The 14503-nt window shown below is 48.0% G+C and overlaps 1 protein-coding gene across 1 annotated transcript in view; it reads right to left on the bottom strand.

The window, feature by feature from the left end:
- Positions 1-912: 912 nt before the first annotated feature.
- The window catches only part of runx2b (RUNX family transcription factor 2b), a 24266-nt gene continuing 10675 nt past the window's right edge, over positions 913-14503 (bottom strand). The window contains 6 exon segments of the mRNA XM_083642958.1: positions 913-1539; positions 5396-5557; positions 8878-9031; positions 9033-9055; positions 10008-10159; positions 10612-10702. Coding sequence (XP_083499084.1) covers positions 1061-1539; positions 5396-5557; positions 8878-9031; positions 9033-9055; positions 10008-10159; positions 10612-10702 — 1061 coding nt within the window. The 3' untranslated portion in view covers positions 913-1060.

Genomic DNA, 14503 nt, shown 5'->3' with positions numbered 1-14503 from the left:
TTAATATAAAACTTGTATCTGTGTGCATGTCAGAATAGACAAATCAGAGAAATTAAGATGAACAGAATTTCACCACTGGATAATTATTTTCCCCATTGAAGTACTCTTTCATGGTATGTTGCCAAGAGGCACAATACAAGTTATTGCTCAATAAATACCGAAGGTTTAATTCCAAGCCAAACGTGTGTCAACGCCTAGCAAGGATATTGGACGCTTAATGTGTGGAGCAGTTAAACTGAAAGTTATACCAGAAGAAACATGTTGCAATACTCTTTGGAAATTACATTTCATATTCCAAACAATTTAAATCTTTGGGTACTAAAAAAAAAAAAAAATTAAACCTCTCACTCTTTAAATTACCTATCAAAAATTAATTTAAACTTAGTCATATAGATGCATCAAAAATATTCAGATTACACTTCTTCGACTCAAGTTTCAAATACAATACATAATTTATGGCTTTATAAGTTAAAACTCCTAAGAAAACGCCTCAATCTACATCAACGCTTCACCCACAATATACAAGTTAAATTAATTGGTTTGAAGCAAATTGACTGTTCATACCACTTAAGGTAACATACGCGTTACTCTCATCACTTGCTACTCAGTGCTTAACTTGCATCTTGATATTGTCGTAGTACAAAAACATGCTCTGCAAAAAGCCGTATAGAAATACAAACACTATACAAAAGAGGCAGTCTTTTACAAATATTGTGAAGCATCCCTTAGCTTGTGGATTATAATAAAACTGAAATAATGTCTTATCCACTTGGGCCTAGTAAACCAAAATTGTCTAGTGTCTTTCTCATTATTGCTGTGAGAATAGCTCCCTTTGTAGTGCCTTGGTCAAAGCACATTCCAGGAAGACAAGTCCATACAAGCCTGGTCTTTTTTCTTTTTCTCTCTCTTTTTTTTTTATCTCAACCTTAATTCCCGGGCAAAAGGGAGAGACGGTTCTTTGCTGATGATAGCTCAGAATTCCCCTTTAAAAAAAAGAAGTTTTGTGCTTTCAAACCATGACATCAGTTGCCTTCTTGTTTCTGCCTCCGCTCCTCCTCCTTCAGTACGGCCTCCAGACGGCCTCATCCATGCGCCCTGCGGGGTTGAGTACGGTGGGGGAGTTACTGTGGCTGCCGTCGCCCTCCACCCCGCCCTCCGTCTGGCTGGGCAGGTTGGGGTTGACCAGGGAGCTGCCCGTCGAGGCGCTAGTGCAAGGCGGTATCATCCTGGAGGGCGAGCGATCGCCGCCGGGCACCATGGAGAACTGGTAGGAGCCGGAGGAAGCGCCGTAGTAGAGATAGGGCGTGCTGCTGGTCTGGAAGGGTCCGCTCTGGCTCTGGGTGGAGCCCGGGTAGGGGGGCGGAAGGTAGGTGTGGTAGTGGGCGCTGCCCAGCGACATGGCCGAGGTGACGGGCGGCGTGTAGGTGAAGGTGGCCGGGTAGTGCATCCGGGGGTTGGAGAAGCGGCTCTCCGTCAGGGAGGAGAGGCCCGGGAACTGACGCTCAAACTGACCGGGGAAGGGGCCCAGGTCGGACGAACCTACGGGACAGGTGGACACACACACACACATTCAGTTGTTTAGTATTCCCTAAGGTCGAGTCACTATATCTCCACTAGTGTCAAATCCCCAGTGTTTGAATCTGAGTCACCAAAGAAGAGTCTGAGTGAAAGGCCAGAGTTACTGAACATGAGCGTGAATCTGCATGTAGGTGGAACACACGTGCCTGTCCTTGCACGAAATTGAATAATGTCACGGTATTGATATAGCTCAATATCTCATGCCAAATTATTAGGGCCTATTACAAAAAAAACAGAAAAAAACCCCCACAGTTCTTATCAATTAACAAGTCTGAGTCCTCATCTCTAATTTCCGAGTCCGAACGCATGGATGCTCGAGTCCAAGTCCAAGTCCAAGTCATCAGTTCTCAAGTCTAAGTCGAGTCACGAGTCCTGAAAATGAGGCCAGACAACACCGCCTAAGACAGTATAGTAGATATCATCATGTCAGCCTCAATCATAATTTATGACAGTCCAAATTTTAATGATTTCTACCAGTTTGTCAGTCTTGATCAGATGTGGCTTTGGACTCAAACAAAAGACTTTCTCTTGTACAGTAATCGAGTTGAAGGAATAAGTCCCCCGGGACACCAAACAGTAGTCAACTGAATTGTATAGCAGCGAGCAGGAAAGCCAGATATCTGAAGCCAGATAAGTTCCGAATCCAAATGTGTGTTAAACAATTAGGAAAAGAGTTTGGATAATGGATTTTGCGGGCACAGCTATGGAGCAGCATTTATCTTAAAACATGTCAGTGTATTCATCAAGTCCAGTGCTGTTTTCCAATTCTCCTTCTGAGTTTTGATACAATTACCAAGCACATCAGTGAAGTCCTAAGCGTGCCTACGCGTTAATATGTTTACACTTCTGCATATTTATAACCGTGTGTGTGTGTTGGCGCATGTTTATGTCTATCTGTATGATTGTTTATGCATGCAAATGTGTATGTGTGTGTGTGTGCGCCTGCAACCGTGCGCGCACAACGTGTGTGTGTGTGTGTGTGGGGGGTGTATGTGTGTGTGAATACTGTACGCACATAAAAAAGCAGTTGGGATGAATCAGGAGCTGCACATGTGGAAACACTTTGAGCAGAAACAGTTTCCATGAGATCCATAATGAGGCAGGGCTGAGCTCTGATGTGGCTCCTCTCCTCGCCTCCCATCGGCTCCAGTGTGTGTGTGTGTGTGTGTCCGTGTGTGTGTGTGTGTGTGTGTGTGTGTGTCTGTGTGTGTCCGTGAGTGTATGCTATTGAGAGAGAGAGAGAGAGAGAGAGAGAGAGAGAGAGAGAGAGCTGAGAAAAAGCTGCTCCATCTCTCCCTCCGTTCCTCTCTTCGCTTCATCCCGAAAAAATACCCAGAAACCACTAACTGGCTGTGGCGAGCATCGCGCTGGGCGCAGAGTTTAAGGAGAATAGGAGGTCCTCCCCTCTCACACTCCCCCCCCCCCCCCCCCCCCCCCCCCCCCCCGTCTCCTCTCAGTGGTTTAGTCCAGCCATGGCGCTCTTATCATAAATCACTAGGCGTCTTCCGTGTCACCATGTCTGCTGCGAGAGGACGGGGGTGGCGGGGAGGGGAGGGGGGGGGGGCAGTGTTTATGCGCGGGGTAGAAATTGCGAAGCTAGCGTCAGATAGCATATGCTGCCAATTAAGCCCTTTAAACTTCCTCTCTCCACGAGATCTGTTTGATTTTCATACTAAATAGTAGGTGATTGTCTCCCGCCGTGGAGGCGCAGTGTGATCTCAGAAGTGAACGCCGTCGTTCAATAAGCTCCCGACTCCCGCTTTTAACATTTGGACCTGTTTGAGTGCACAAAGAGGCTCTGTGATGATGAGCCAGCTCCAGCTTCATTAGCGTAAATGAAACCAGAGTCTCACATTGTCTAAATATTTGGAAGTATTTTACAAACCCAAACCCCCTTGAGCGTCACTTCCGAATTCGCCGTTTGCCTTGACTGATGAACTTTTGGAACGGGGCTCCTACCAACTGTAACATTTCAACACGCGCGTTGCGTTGCGTTGTGTTGTGCGAGGGAAGGTGTGTGTGTGTGTGTGTGTGTGTGTGTGGAGGAGGGGGGGGGTGGTTGTGTTGTGCGAGGGAAGGTGTGTGTGTGTGTGGGGGGGGGGGGGTTTCGAGGGGGTGGGTCGTGGGGCGAAACGCAGTGTGCAAACTTTTTGCAGTTGCAGACTTTTTTGCCATGTTGCAGACTTTTTGTAGTGTAGCAGACTTTTTGCAGTGTTGCAGACTTTTTGCAGTGTAGTAGCATACATATAGGGCGTCTAGCTTGTACTTGTCGGTATGTTTCTGTGGCTGGATACTGTTACAGGTACTGCTAGTGTAGCCTGGCGAGGTGTCAACATGATCTCCAGAGATCTGAGAGCCTTAGTCACATCACTTAGGAGGCATTAAGCGCTAGAGGTGCGCGAGTGGGTGGGGGGAGTTGCGCCTGTGCATGTGTGTGTGTGTGTGTGTGCGCGCATGTGTGCGCGTGTGTGTGTGTGTGTGCGTGCGCGTGCTCAAACGTGCGCGCACGCGTGTCACTTGGAAGAACAAAGCCGCTGACGCTCCCGAGATGAAAGCAGAAGGGAAAGACCGACTTAATCAAACTTGACAAGGCAGCTGGCTGGATTTTCAAGCCCATCTAATGCACAGTCACAGTGCTGCGTCTCTTAATCACTCAGCCTTGCTCCGGGCACACAGAGGAGGAATCAGGGTGTAGTGTGTGTTAGCACACGGAACTAGAAAGAAAAAAAAACACACCACTCGTGGCAGGGAGTCAAACAGGTGTATGGAGGGGGGGGGGGGGGGAGAAGACTTGTCTGGCCACATTTTGGGCTTTTTAAAAGGAGCGCTCGCATTGGGGGGGAAAAGAGACAAATTGGAATACAGATGCTGCTGTTATGGCAAAGAGGCTGGTTAATGCGATTACCCAGAATGCCTTGTGAGAGTGGCGTATCGCTATAAAGACACTTTATTTGTCAGTCACGAGCCTGTTATTATCCCTGGGCCTGTTATTACACATACTCCTCTGGGATCAAAGGCTTGGAGCGAGAGAGAAAAAAAAAGGAAACAATCGCTTTTTTTTCCACTGTTTAAAAAAAGCCATCCAAACCGCTCTCTGGTGAGGCAGTCAAACTCTGACAACATGCCTCCTTCCTCACGTTCAATTGAGAATGAGCTAATAGCAGCTCTGGCAAATAGTAGCATATGCATGTTTTTTTTTTTTTTTTTTGCATACGGTTTACAGCACAAAGAGCTAGTTTTTGTTTGTGTTTCTGTCTGTGCGTGAGGTTGTCTCTCTCCTTCCCTGCTTCTCTACAAAATGTCTTTGCGATACCAGCAGCAGATTTGGCCGTTGCGATTGTGATGGAACACTAGGTGGTTTCAGGTGATTCAGGCAGTGGTGTAATGTAATGAAATAAGAATACTTTGTTACAGTACTTGTTTTTTGAGAGTATAGTACTTTACTTGAGTATTAGTATTTCTGTCAACTTCCACATCTACTCCACTACATTTCATAAATAAAATGCATACTTTTACATTTCCCCTAAGCATCTCAGTTACTCGTTAGTACAAAATAAAATCTGAATAAATTTTGCAGCCTGCAAACAAGCAGGTTTGGCGAATCAGTTCTCCTAGCTTGCAAGTTCTGTTAACCACGATGCACACTCCAATCCAGTTGGTGGCTGTAATGCACCATAATGCTCCTTGCCAACTGCTATAAAACTCAAGAAGAAGATTTCCATTCAAGCCCGGAGCAATCTAGTAAGAGAGTGGCTTTCAGGTACTGCATCCACCACTGGATTCAGGTGTCACTGTGGGCCATGGGCAGTGGGCCTACCTGGTAAGCGTCTAGGTACATCACTGATGGCAGGCAGGCCCGTGGCTCGGCTGGAGGAGAGGGGGGTGGTGGAGTGGACCGAGGGGGACGCCATGGGACTCAGGTAGGACGGGTACGTCTGCTCGTACGACCAGGGAGGAGAGGACTGGGACTGACGTGGGTCTGGTGGGGAGGGAGAGAGAGAGCGAACCAAACAGACAGAAAGTAAGAAAGAAAGAGAGACAGAGAGAGAAATAATGATTAGTGTCAGCTGAGCAACCCCAGCTTGGTACGAGTTCGGTTCAAATGTTCCAATTCATTGACAGGTTACTAATTGATTGATTGATTGATTTTTTGATTCATTGCGTCCACATGGTCTTATAAGACACACAAAATACAAAAGATACAATACAACTTAAGCCAGCGCTATTAGTGGTACAACTAAATCACAAGTCAACATATTCCTGAAACAACAAAACAGATCATTACATCACTTTCTAAACAAAATGTTCTGCCTTTGCTCCAAGGCCTGGCAGATACAATCTCCTATGAAGAAGGTTCCTTTCTGAAAACACAACTCAAGTTTCTCATAATCATCCAACTCAAAAAAGTCAACATCAATAGAGCGAGGACAACTGAAATGGATAGCAATTAACAACATCGTTAAAGACAACTCTAGACATTGTCAACTGTTCCCAATTCATTGACAGGTTACTGAAATGGATAGCAATCAACAACATCATTAAAGACAACTCTAGACACTGTCAACTGTTCCCAATTCATTGACAGGTTTACTGAAATGGATAGCAATTGACAACAGCGTTAAAAGAGAAACTCTAGACGTTATTGTCAAATGTTTTCCAATTCATTGACAGGTCACTGAAATGGATAGCAATTGATAATAGCGTTGAGAGACAACTGGAGACGTTGCTAGTGCCTCTGTACTGTGCTTGTGTTTAGAGGTAAGTATCAGTTGGGCCTCTTATGCAACATCCTCCATAATGACACATGTAATGTTTACCTTTGAAGAGAAGATCTTCCTGTTTGCCTTATAAAACATTGTGCAGCTGAGCTGAGGCACAGAGAGCCTTGCTGGCACACACCCAGGGCGTAAACACACCAGGAAAAGAAAACTGCCACACGCACTTTAACTACGTGTCTCCGCTCCAACTCCAACTATTACGCATTAAACACGTTTTTTTTTTAAAACAGCGAGATCGTATGACTCCAGTTGTTGATTTGTGAAGTTTTACGACGAAAATGTTTCACGATGATGAAAATGTTTCAACGTCAATTTACGGTCTCCGGTAATTAACACTGCACACTCGGGGTAGAGAGTTCAGCCTCGACCTCAAAATATTTACACTCGAGTAGCAGCTCACTCACACGGAATAAATGTCCGATCCGGTCTATAATTTACTCCTGGTCGCAGCGGCGGCTAACACTGCTACAGAGATATCTGTTTAACCAAGCCTCAAATGATCCACTAAGTAACACTACAAAGCAATGCCAGAGAGTAACTAAGAGCTAAATGATGAGCGCTGACGACGCTACAGAGGCGATCGGGTAGCAGGCGTCCCAAGGCGTGAGAGATGGTGTTACCTTCTAGGATGCAGAGTGATAGATCTAGAGACAGACAGACAGACGATCCCAGAGGCAATCTAACATGCGGCTAAGTCACTGGCTGTTCTGTGGCACAACCAATGGGGGGGCCCCCCCGTCAGGAGGAGGTGCACATGGCTCACCGGTGGGGTATGACATTTCACCTTATGTAAACGTTGCCCTCGCTCGGTCTGTGTGACTCAGCCTGCACTGACTCACTCACTGATACCCTGTAGGGACACTGTTCTGATCAGCACCGCACATTTAATTGGAACAGAGTGGTGGTAATCACAGATGTTTTCCGTCATCCTAAATCTGCTCTCTGCTGCTGATGGATATTCTAAGTAATTACTCTTGGATGCAGAAGGCAATGGGGGGGCCGCCAAAACATCATCTGTAGCGAAAAATAATAATAATAATAATAATAATACAAAAAAAGATCACATCCTTGGATTTAAACATCTCGTATCCTTGCATTTAGGCTCATTAAAGGAACACTCCGCCCATTTTCAACCAGCTTTGTATCATTAGAACATCAGTAGTATATCAGAAAACTGTAAACGGTTTTGAAGTCTGTCATTTATTGTGACAGTTATTGAGTGTTAAAGTGTGGACCAGTGACATCACTGGTCCACACTAACTCAAATTAATAACTCATTAACTCAAATCAACTCTCAATAACTGTCAAACTAGATGAATGATGAATAGTTTGACAGTTATTGAGAGTTGATTTGAGTTAATGAGTTATTAATTTGAGTTAGTGTGGACCAGTGATGTCACTGGTCCACACTTTAACACTCAATAACTGTCACATTAAATGACAGACTTCAAAACCGTTTACAGTTTTCTGATATACTACTGATGTTCTAATGATACAAAACTGGTTGAAAATGGGCGGAGTGTTCCTTTAAAAGATCACATGGCAATCGGACAGAAAATGGCCTAAAACTCATTGACTAGATTCTGGATGCAAAGTAAATACAATATAAGGAGAATAATACATTCAGTTATTGTTATATGCAGTAAAGGTAAATAATATACGAGGATCGGTATCACTTTATGACATTCCTGATAGCTGAAATGGGCTGTGTTGTATTTCCAGCATGGAGATTGATTTTACCGCAAATGCTTGTGCAGTAAAAGCCTTTTGCAATATAAACCTACAGCGAAACAAACTACCTGACTCTCATCAACAAGGGCGCGTAGCACTTTGATGAAAGTGTTCAATCGAGGCAGCATCCACTTATGAAGCACTATCGATTCCTAACCATATCATCTCTTCTGTTGATACCAAGAAGAAGGTATCTTCTCCTGCCCCCTCCACAGGGATGGATGGTCAGCTCAGCTATAGAGAAGGAGCTGGTAGGGATCCAGTGTCTTTTCTCAAGGACACTTCAGCGGGGTAGCTACTTCTTGATCCTAGGCCTTCATGCTGAAAGAAAGTTCTCCCTACTCACTACACCACCCTGCTAACTTAAACTATCTGCTGCAAAATAGCTATAAATGTGACAGTGAAAACAAAGTGGTGTTTTTTTTTTTTTTCATCTATTAATTTCTTCAGATTTAGTTTTGGACAGACACAGCAGAGAAAGACAGGAAAGACGGGAGAGAGAGAGAGAGAGAGAGAGAAGTAAGACCAACTGAGCCACCAGGACACCCCTCGTTTGACTTTCGTAATGTGTCTCAGGTGAAAAGCTGCGTTGGGGGGGTGGGGTGTGGCCTCACCTGTGATCTGCGTCTGTCCCTGCGTGCGTTGGGGGGGTGGGTGGGGGGTGCCTCACCTGTGATCTGCGTCTGTCCCTGCGTGCGTTGGGGGGGGTGGGTGGAGGGGGGTGCCTCACCTGTGATCTGCGTCTGTCCCTGCGTGCGTTGGGGGGGGTGGGTGGAGGGGGGTGCCTCACCTGTGATCTGCGTCTGTCCCTGCGGGTTGAAGGAGTTGGGCCCAGCGTTGAGGGGTGGCCGGGGGGCTTGAGTAGGCACAGTCACCCTCATGGTGGTCTGGCGTATCCTCTCCAGCTCACTGAGGCGGTCTGAGAACAGGCCTGTTTTGGGGGGGGTCCTCGAGCTTCTGACGATGCCCTGCGGACACACACTGCACGTCAGCCCTCGACCGCCTACAAAAACAGCTTTTGCCCACTAACTGCAGAGCTGCACCAGTTAGTGGTGCGTTCCCAGAATTGAGACTGTAATATGCTTTTTTTTTTAGAGGGGGGGGGGGATCAAGTTTTTTCAGATTTTTCTACCATTTTCTCCCCAACTTGGCCAGTTCCCTCTGCTGTCCCGGTTGTTGTTCCACCCCCTCTGCCGATCTGGGCAGAGCAGCAGAGCAGCACATGCTTCCTCTGATACATGTGCAACTGCCAGCCGCCTTCTTTTCACCTGCAAGAGTTTCACCGGCGGGACGTAGCGTGTGCGAGGATCACGCTATTCCCCCAGTTCCCCCCAACCGACCAGAGGAGGCACTAGACCAGGACTCATACCCCACACAGGCTTCCCACCAGGCAGACACGGCCAATTGTGTCTGACCAAGCCGGGACGTACGTACCGCTACCGGGAATCGAACCCGGGTCTCCACGGCGCTAGGCTAGTGCTTTGACCTCTACACTACCCAGACGCACATGCTACCCCTATGCTGTAGTACAACACTTTAATGGCTGTAAGATGACACTGGGGCGGCGCGGTGACTCAGTGGTTCATACTGTCACCTCACGGCAGGAAGGTCCCGGGTTTGAATCTTGGCTCTGCTCCTCTCTGTGTGGAGGTTTGCGTGTTCATGTGGGTTTCCTCCCACCATCCAAAGACACGCAAGTCAAGTGGATTAGAGACTCTAAACTGCCTGTGAGCATGTTTGTCTACGATTTAGCCCTTTGATGAATTGGCACTCCTGAATAAGTATAAGTGGGTATGCAAAAATGAATGATGCACATTCAGTTCTGCAGCTGACTCACGACGCCTGTTTGTTTGCTGCTGACTTGGCGTCGCTCGGCTATCCCCTCTGTGCATTTTGAGTCAGTTCTTCTGTGTGCCGTGCCGTGCCGTGCCTCGCTCGGTAACACCCGTTTATACTCCAACACAAAGAGGATCTCGCTGGGACCTAAAGAGGCTCTCACTGCGAAGGGGATGCTACATCCTGCTGCTAGCACAAAGACGTGGGAGCTAGGCACTTGTCCAGCATCACCGTGCCTGGGAGACAGAGCGAGAGAGAGAGAGCATGCGCGTGTGTACGTGAGAGAGAGAGAGAGAGAGAGAGAGAGAGAGAGGCTTCTTCCTCAGGTAAACACCGGCTCTCACGCCATCGCCCCATTATCCCCACAGGAGTCGTAATCTATGCCAAATATATTGTGCCCCTTCTTTTCCTGCATTCCATCTCGCCCGATAATTTTACACCCTTTATAGCTCGCCCCCGATTCTATTCTGATCCTCTTGGGGGCCGGTAACTCGATACCGGCTCCTATGCTCCTTCCATATACACAATACACGCACACATGCAAATTGTACATACTGCGCGCACGCTAACGCACACACACGCTCATGCACGCACACACACACACACACACACACACACACACACACACACACACACGCACACACACACACACACACACGCCAACGCACACACAACAACAGTGTCTCACTTGCTCTGTCTGGGCCGGCCCCTCTCCAGCCCCATTGGCCGTGCTAGTGGGAGAACCACAACAAATGTTTTCCCGGGAGGCCAGGTGTAGACTAAAGAGTTTAGCAAAGGTGGGGTAGAAAGAGACGCCTACACACACACACACACACACACACACACACACACACACACACACACACACACACACACACACACACACACACACACACACACACACACACACACACACACACACACACACACACACACACAACACACACACACACACACACACACACAGACAGTCCTTTTTACCACTGTGTCAGTGTGTCTGTCTGGTCCCGCACTGGGTTCCGCTGTAAAGGCGGTAAAGTAAATATCAAACAGAGGAGAGTAGAAACTCCTGCTGTGCCTTGGCAGCACTCCAGCTGGCCCAGAGAGGAACAGCGAGCTACTTCACAATCCTGTCCAACCTGCCTGCTGCCTGCGCTGCCAACAAAGGCCTGGCACTACCACCCCATGCAGCCCTGGTGGGTATGAGGAGAGGAGACGGCAGGGAGGAGAGGAGAGAAGTGAGGGGAGGAGAGGGGAGGGGAGGAGAGGAGAGGGAGGGGAGGGAGGAGAGGAGAGGGGAGGGGAGGAGAGGAGAGGGGAGGGGAGGAGAGGAGAAGAGAGGGGAGGGGAAGAGAGGAGAGGAGAGGGAGGAGAGGGGAGGAGAGAAGAGGGGAGGAGAGGGGAGGAGAAGTGAGGGGAGGAGAGAAGAGAGGGAGGAGAGGGGATGAGAGGAGAGGAGAGGAGAGGGGAGGGGAGGAGAGGAGAAGAGAGGGGAGGGGTGGAGAGGAGAGGGGAGGAGAGGGGAGGAGAGGAGAGGAGAGGGGAGGGGAGGAGAGAGAGAGGGGAGGGGAGGGGAGGGGAGGAGAGGGGAGGAGAGGAGAAGAGAGGAGAGGGGAGGAGAGGAGAGGGGATGAGATGAGAGGAGAGGGAGGGGAGGAGAGGAGAGGAGAGGGGAGGAGAGGAAGAGGAGAGGGGAGGGGAGGGAGGAGAGGGGAGGAAGAGAGGGAGGAGAAGCGAGGGGAGGATAGGAGAGGAGAGGGGAGGAGGGGAGGAGAGGGGAGGAGAGGAGAGCGAGGGGAGGAGAGGAGAGGAGAGGGGGAGGAGAGGAGAAGCGAGGGGAGGAGAGGAGAGGAGAGGGGAGGAGATGCGAGGGAGGAGAGGAGAGGAGAGGAGAGGGGAGGGGAGGAGAGGAGAGGAGAGGGGAGGAGAGGGGAGGAGAGGAGAGGGGAGGAGAGGGAAGATAAGAATAGATGACTGAGACTCTGACTGAGTCTCATTAATTAAGAATGAATGACAGAGGTTAAGATGAATCATACAATATGTTTAACTGAAGCACCACACAAAATATCAAATGTGACATGAAACAACTGCCTTGTTTTCACTGTAGCATTTTCTTTTACTAACGCAATTGTGTGTGTGTGTGTGTGTGTGTGGGGGGGGGGGGGGGGGAGATCAGACCTCATAAACAGTCATATTAACCCTATCTGACCCTTCACAACAAAGGCGTGCATTCTGAAGCCCTTGGTTGTTGTAATGTCAATATCTAGCACTGTATTGTAATATAGAGACGTATTGAGCATGTATAGTAGTAGTATAGATATATAGATATATATATATATATATAGTATAGTATAGATGTCCTAGCTCTTACTCAAGCAATTGTTCTTACGCGCAATTGCTGGAGAAGTGTTGCCAACAGGACAGTGAGAATGCAGCCAGTAACAGACATGGCTTTCATCCGGATGACGTTACTGCTTCTGGCACCGGCCCATTCAAAAATAAACACACATATCATCATCATCATCATCAGCCTCCTTCACATGATGGTCGCGTTGGAACCGCGGAGAATATCGGCGCTTTGAAAAACCGCAGCCATACGTCCAGAGAGCTTTGCTTTAGAGAGCATAATTCACGTCTATATTTCATTAATAATATTTCTCCATCATTGCCGTGGATAATTTGTGCCTCTTGCTGGCATCCCTCATTTGGCTGTGTGCAGGCCGTGCCCAGTCAATCATAGCCTTTCCATTTGCAAACAGACTGGATTTCTATTCTGAAAAAGCCATGGGACACAGTGCGTGCTTTGTGCACAGTCGTTTCCTAGCGATGGGAATAAATAGCACGGGGAGACGATGGGAGATGAGGGCGAGACTGACGGGGGAGACAGACGCGGGGGGAGGAGGACACCCTGATGACCAGTAAATTAAGAGCTCTGGATGGGGGCTGCACCAGTCAGGAGACTTGGTGGGGCTCTTGCTGAGATTGCTGAGCACAGGGCTACAGGATCCTCCCTGTAGTACGGCGAATGGTGGAATAGTTAGAGAGGCCGCGTTTTGGATTTCCACACCCATGAGGGAAGCCCCCCCCCCCCCCCCACCCCCCCCCCCCCCCCCCCCCCCCCCAGCAAAATACAGATTTCCTTAAAATACGACATGTATATTTAAGGAGATAAAGACAAATCCGATCTGCCTGAGAAGCCAGAAACGGAGTCCGGGGTCGTTATTCTGACCCTCTCTGTCACCGCTGGGGACATTTCGGAGGATTCGCAAGGATTTCTTTCACAATGTGGCATTTTGACACAAACTAGTACCTTCAGAAAGTCCCGCTGTGACAGCGTGAAGAAACCTATGGATGTAACGCAGAGTAGGAAAACCGACGCATTTTCTCCCTATAGGATGCAAGCATGTCAACCACCATATTTAGGTCCAATTTACACTCCAAACAGCCAGACCTCAAGCCCATTAGTTTGCGGGCCTGACAGTAAATACAGTTTTTCTACGAGCTAATTACACCTTTTAGACGACAACTGTTGCCAAACACAAGACGTCTCAGCTGTTTTATCGGAACCCTAGCAGGGTGGAGGAATGAGCCGGGGGTATTTCAAGGAGCGGGAAAGGCGGATGATTTCACTGCCGTAGGGAAAGTCCCTGAGATTCCCATCATCCCTGTGAAAACAGCGGAGATTTTCGATAGCGCCTGGCTGCCACTTCCCTGCCCAGCCAGCAGCCGGAAGCACGGACAGATTCAGACCAGATGTGAGCAACTCACACACACGTACACACCCACAATAATGGACACATGCATACAGTATGCATGCACGCACACACACGCGGACGCACACCCACACGCGAGTGCACACGCAAAACACACACACAGACTCATATTCAGTAGATAACACCTCTCCTATAGATAGTATCTCTAACTACACACTCACACACTGATCCTAGAACAGTATTATTCAGCCTTCACAGAGACATAGGTCTTGATTCCACTCGCCCTTCCTGATCTGATAACAGTTTAGTAAGAGCAAGTAGGTAACAGTGTGCAAGTCCTCCGTAATTAATGGCAGATATATATAGCAGTGCTCCTGAGATAGGCTAAAGTGCCTGGTTGGTTTGCACCGCGGCCTGCTTGTGTTGAGTGAGTCTTCTCCACCGAGCAGCAACCACGGTGCTGGGGGGACAGATGAAGCCAATGCGGAGATGCCCAAAACTGCAGTTCCTCGAATGGCCACTTGAGGCTGGCTCCAAAAGGGAGTCCCCATTCACCCCCATGTTAAAATGCCCGACTTTACAGCATAAATAAACATGTTTACAGCCTGGTTAATTTTTTTTGGGGGGGGGGGGGGGGGGGTAAAATAGTAGGGCTGCAACTAACGATTATTTTGATAATCGATTAATCTGTCGATTATTTCTTTGATAATCGGATCAAAATAAATGTGCGGATTTTATTCCAATCATTTTATTCAAAAACCAAATGTTGTCCCAAATTGACAATATTAGTGCACACAAGTGCTGCTTGAATGGACCAGAGCTGTCTAAACAATTAGCCTATGAAAAATGATAATAAATAAAAAGAAC

The sequence above is a fragment of the Poromitra crassiceps genome, assembly GCF_964638095.1.
Source record: "Poromitra crassiceps genome assembly, chromosome: 9".
Classification (NCBI taxonomy): Eukaryota; Metazoa; Chordata; class Actinopteri; order Beryciformes; family Melamphaidae; genus Poromitra; species Poromitra crassiceps.
This window is presented reverse-complemented; position numbering and strand designations above follow the sequence as displayed.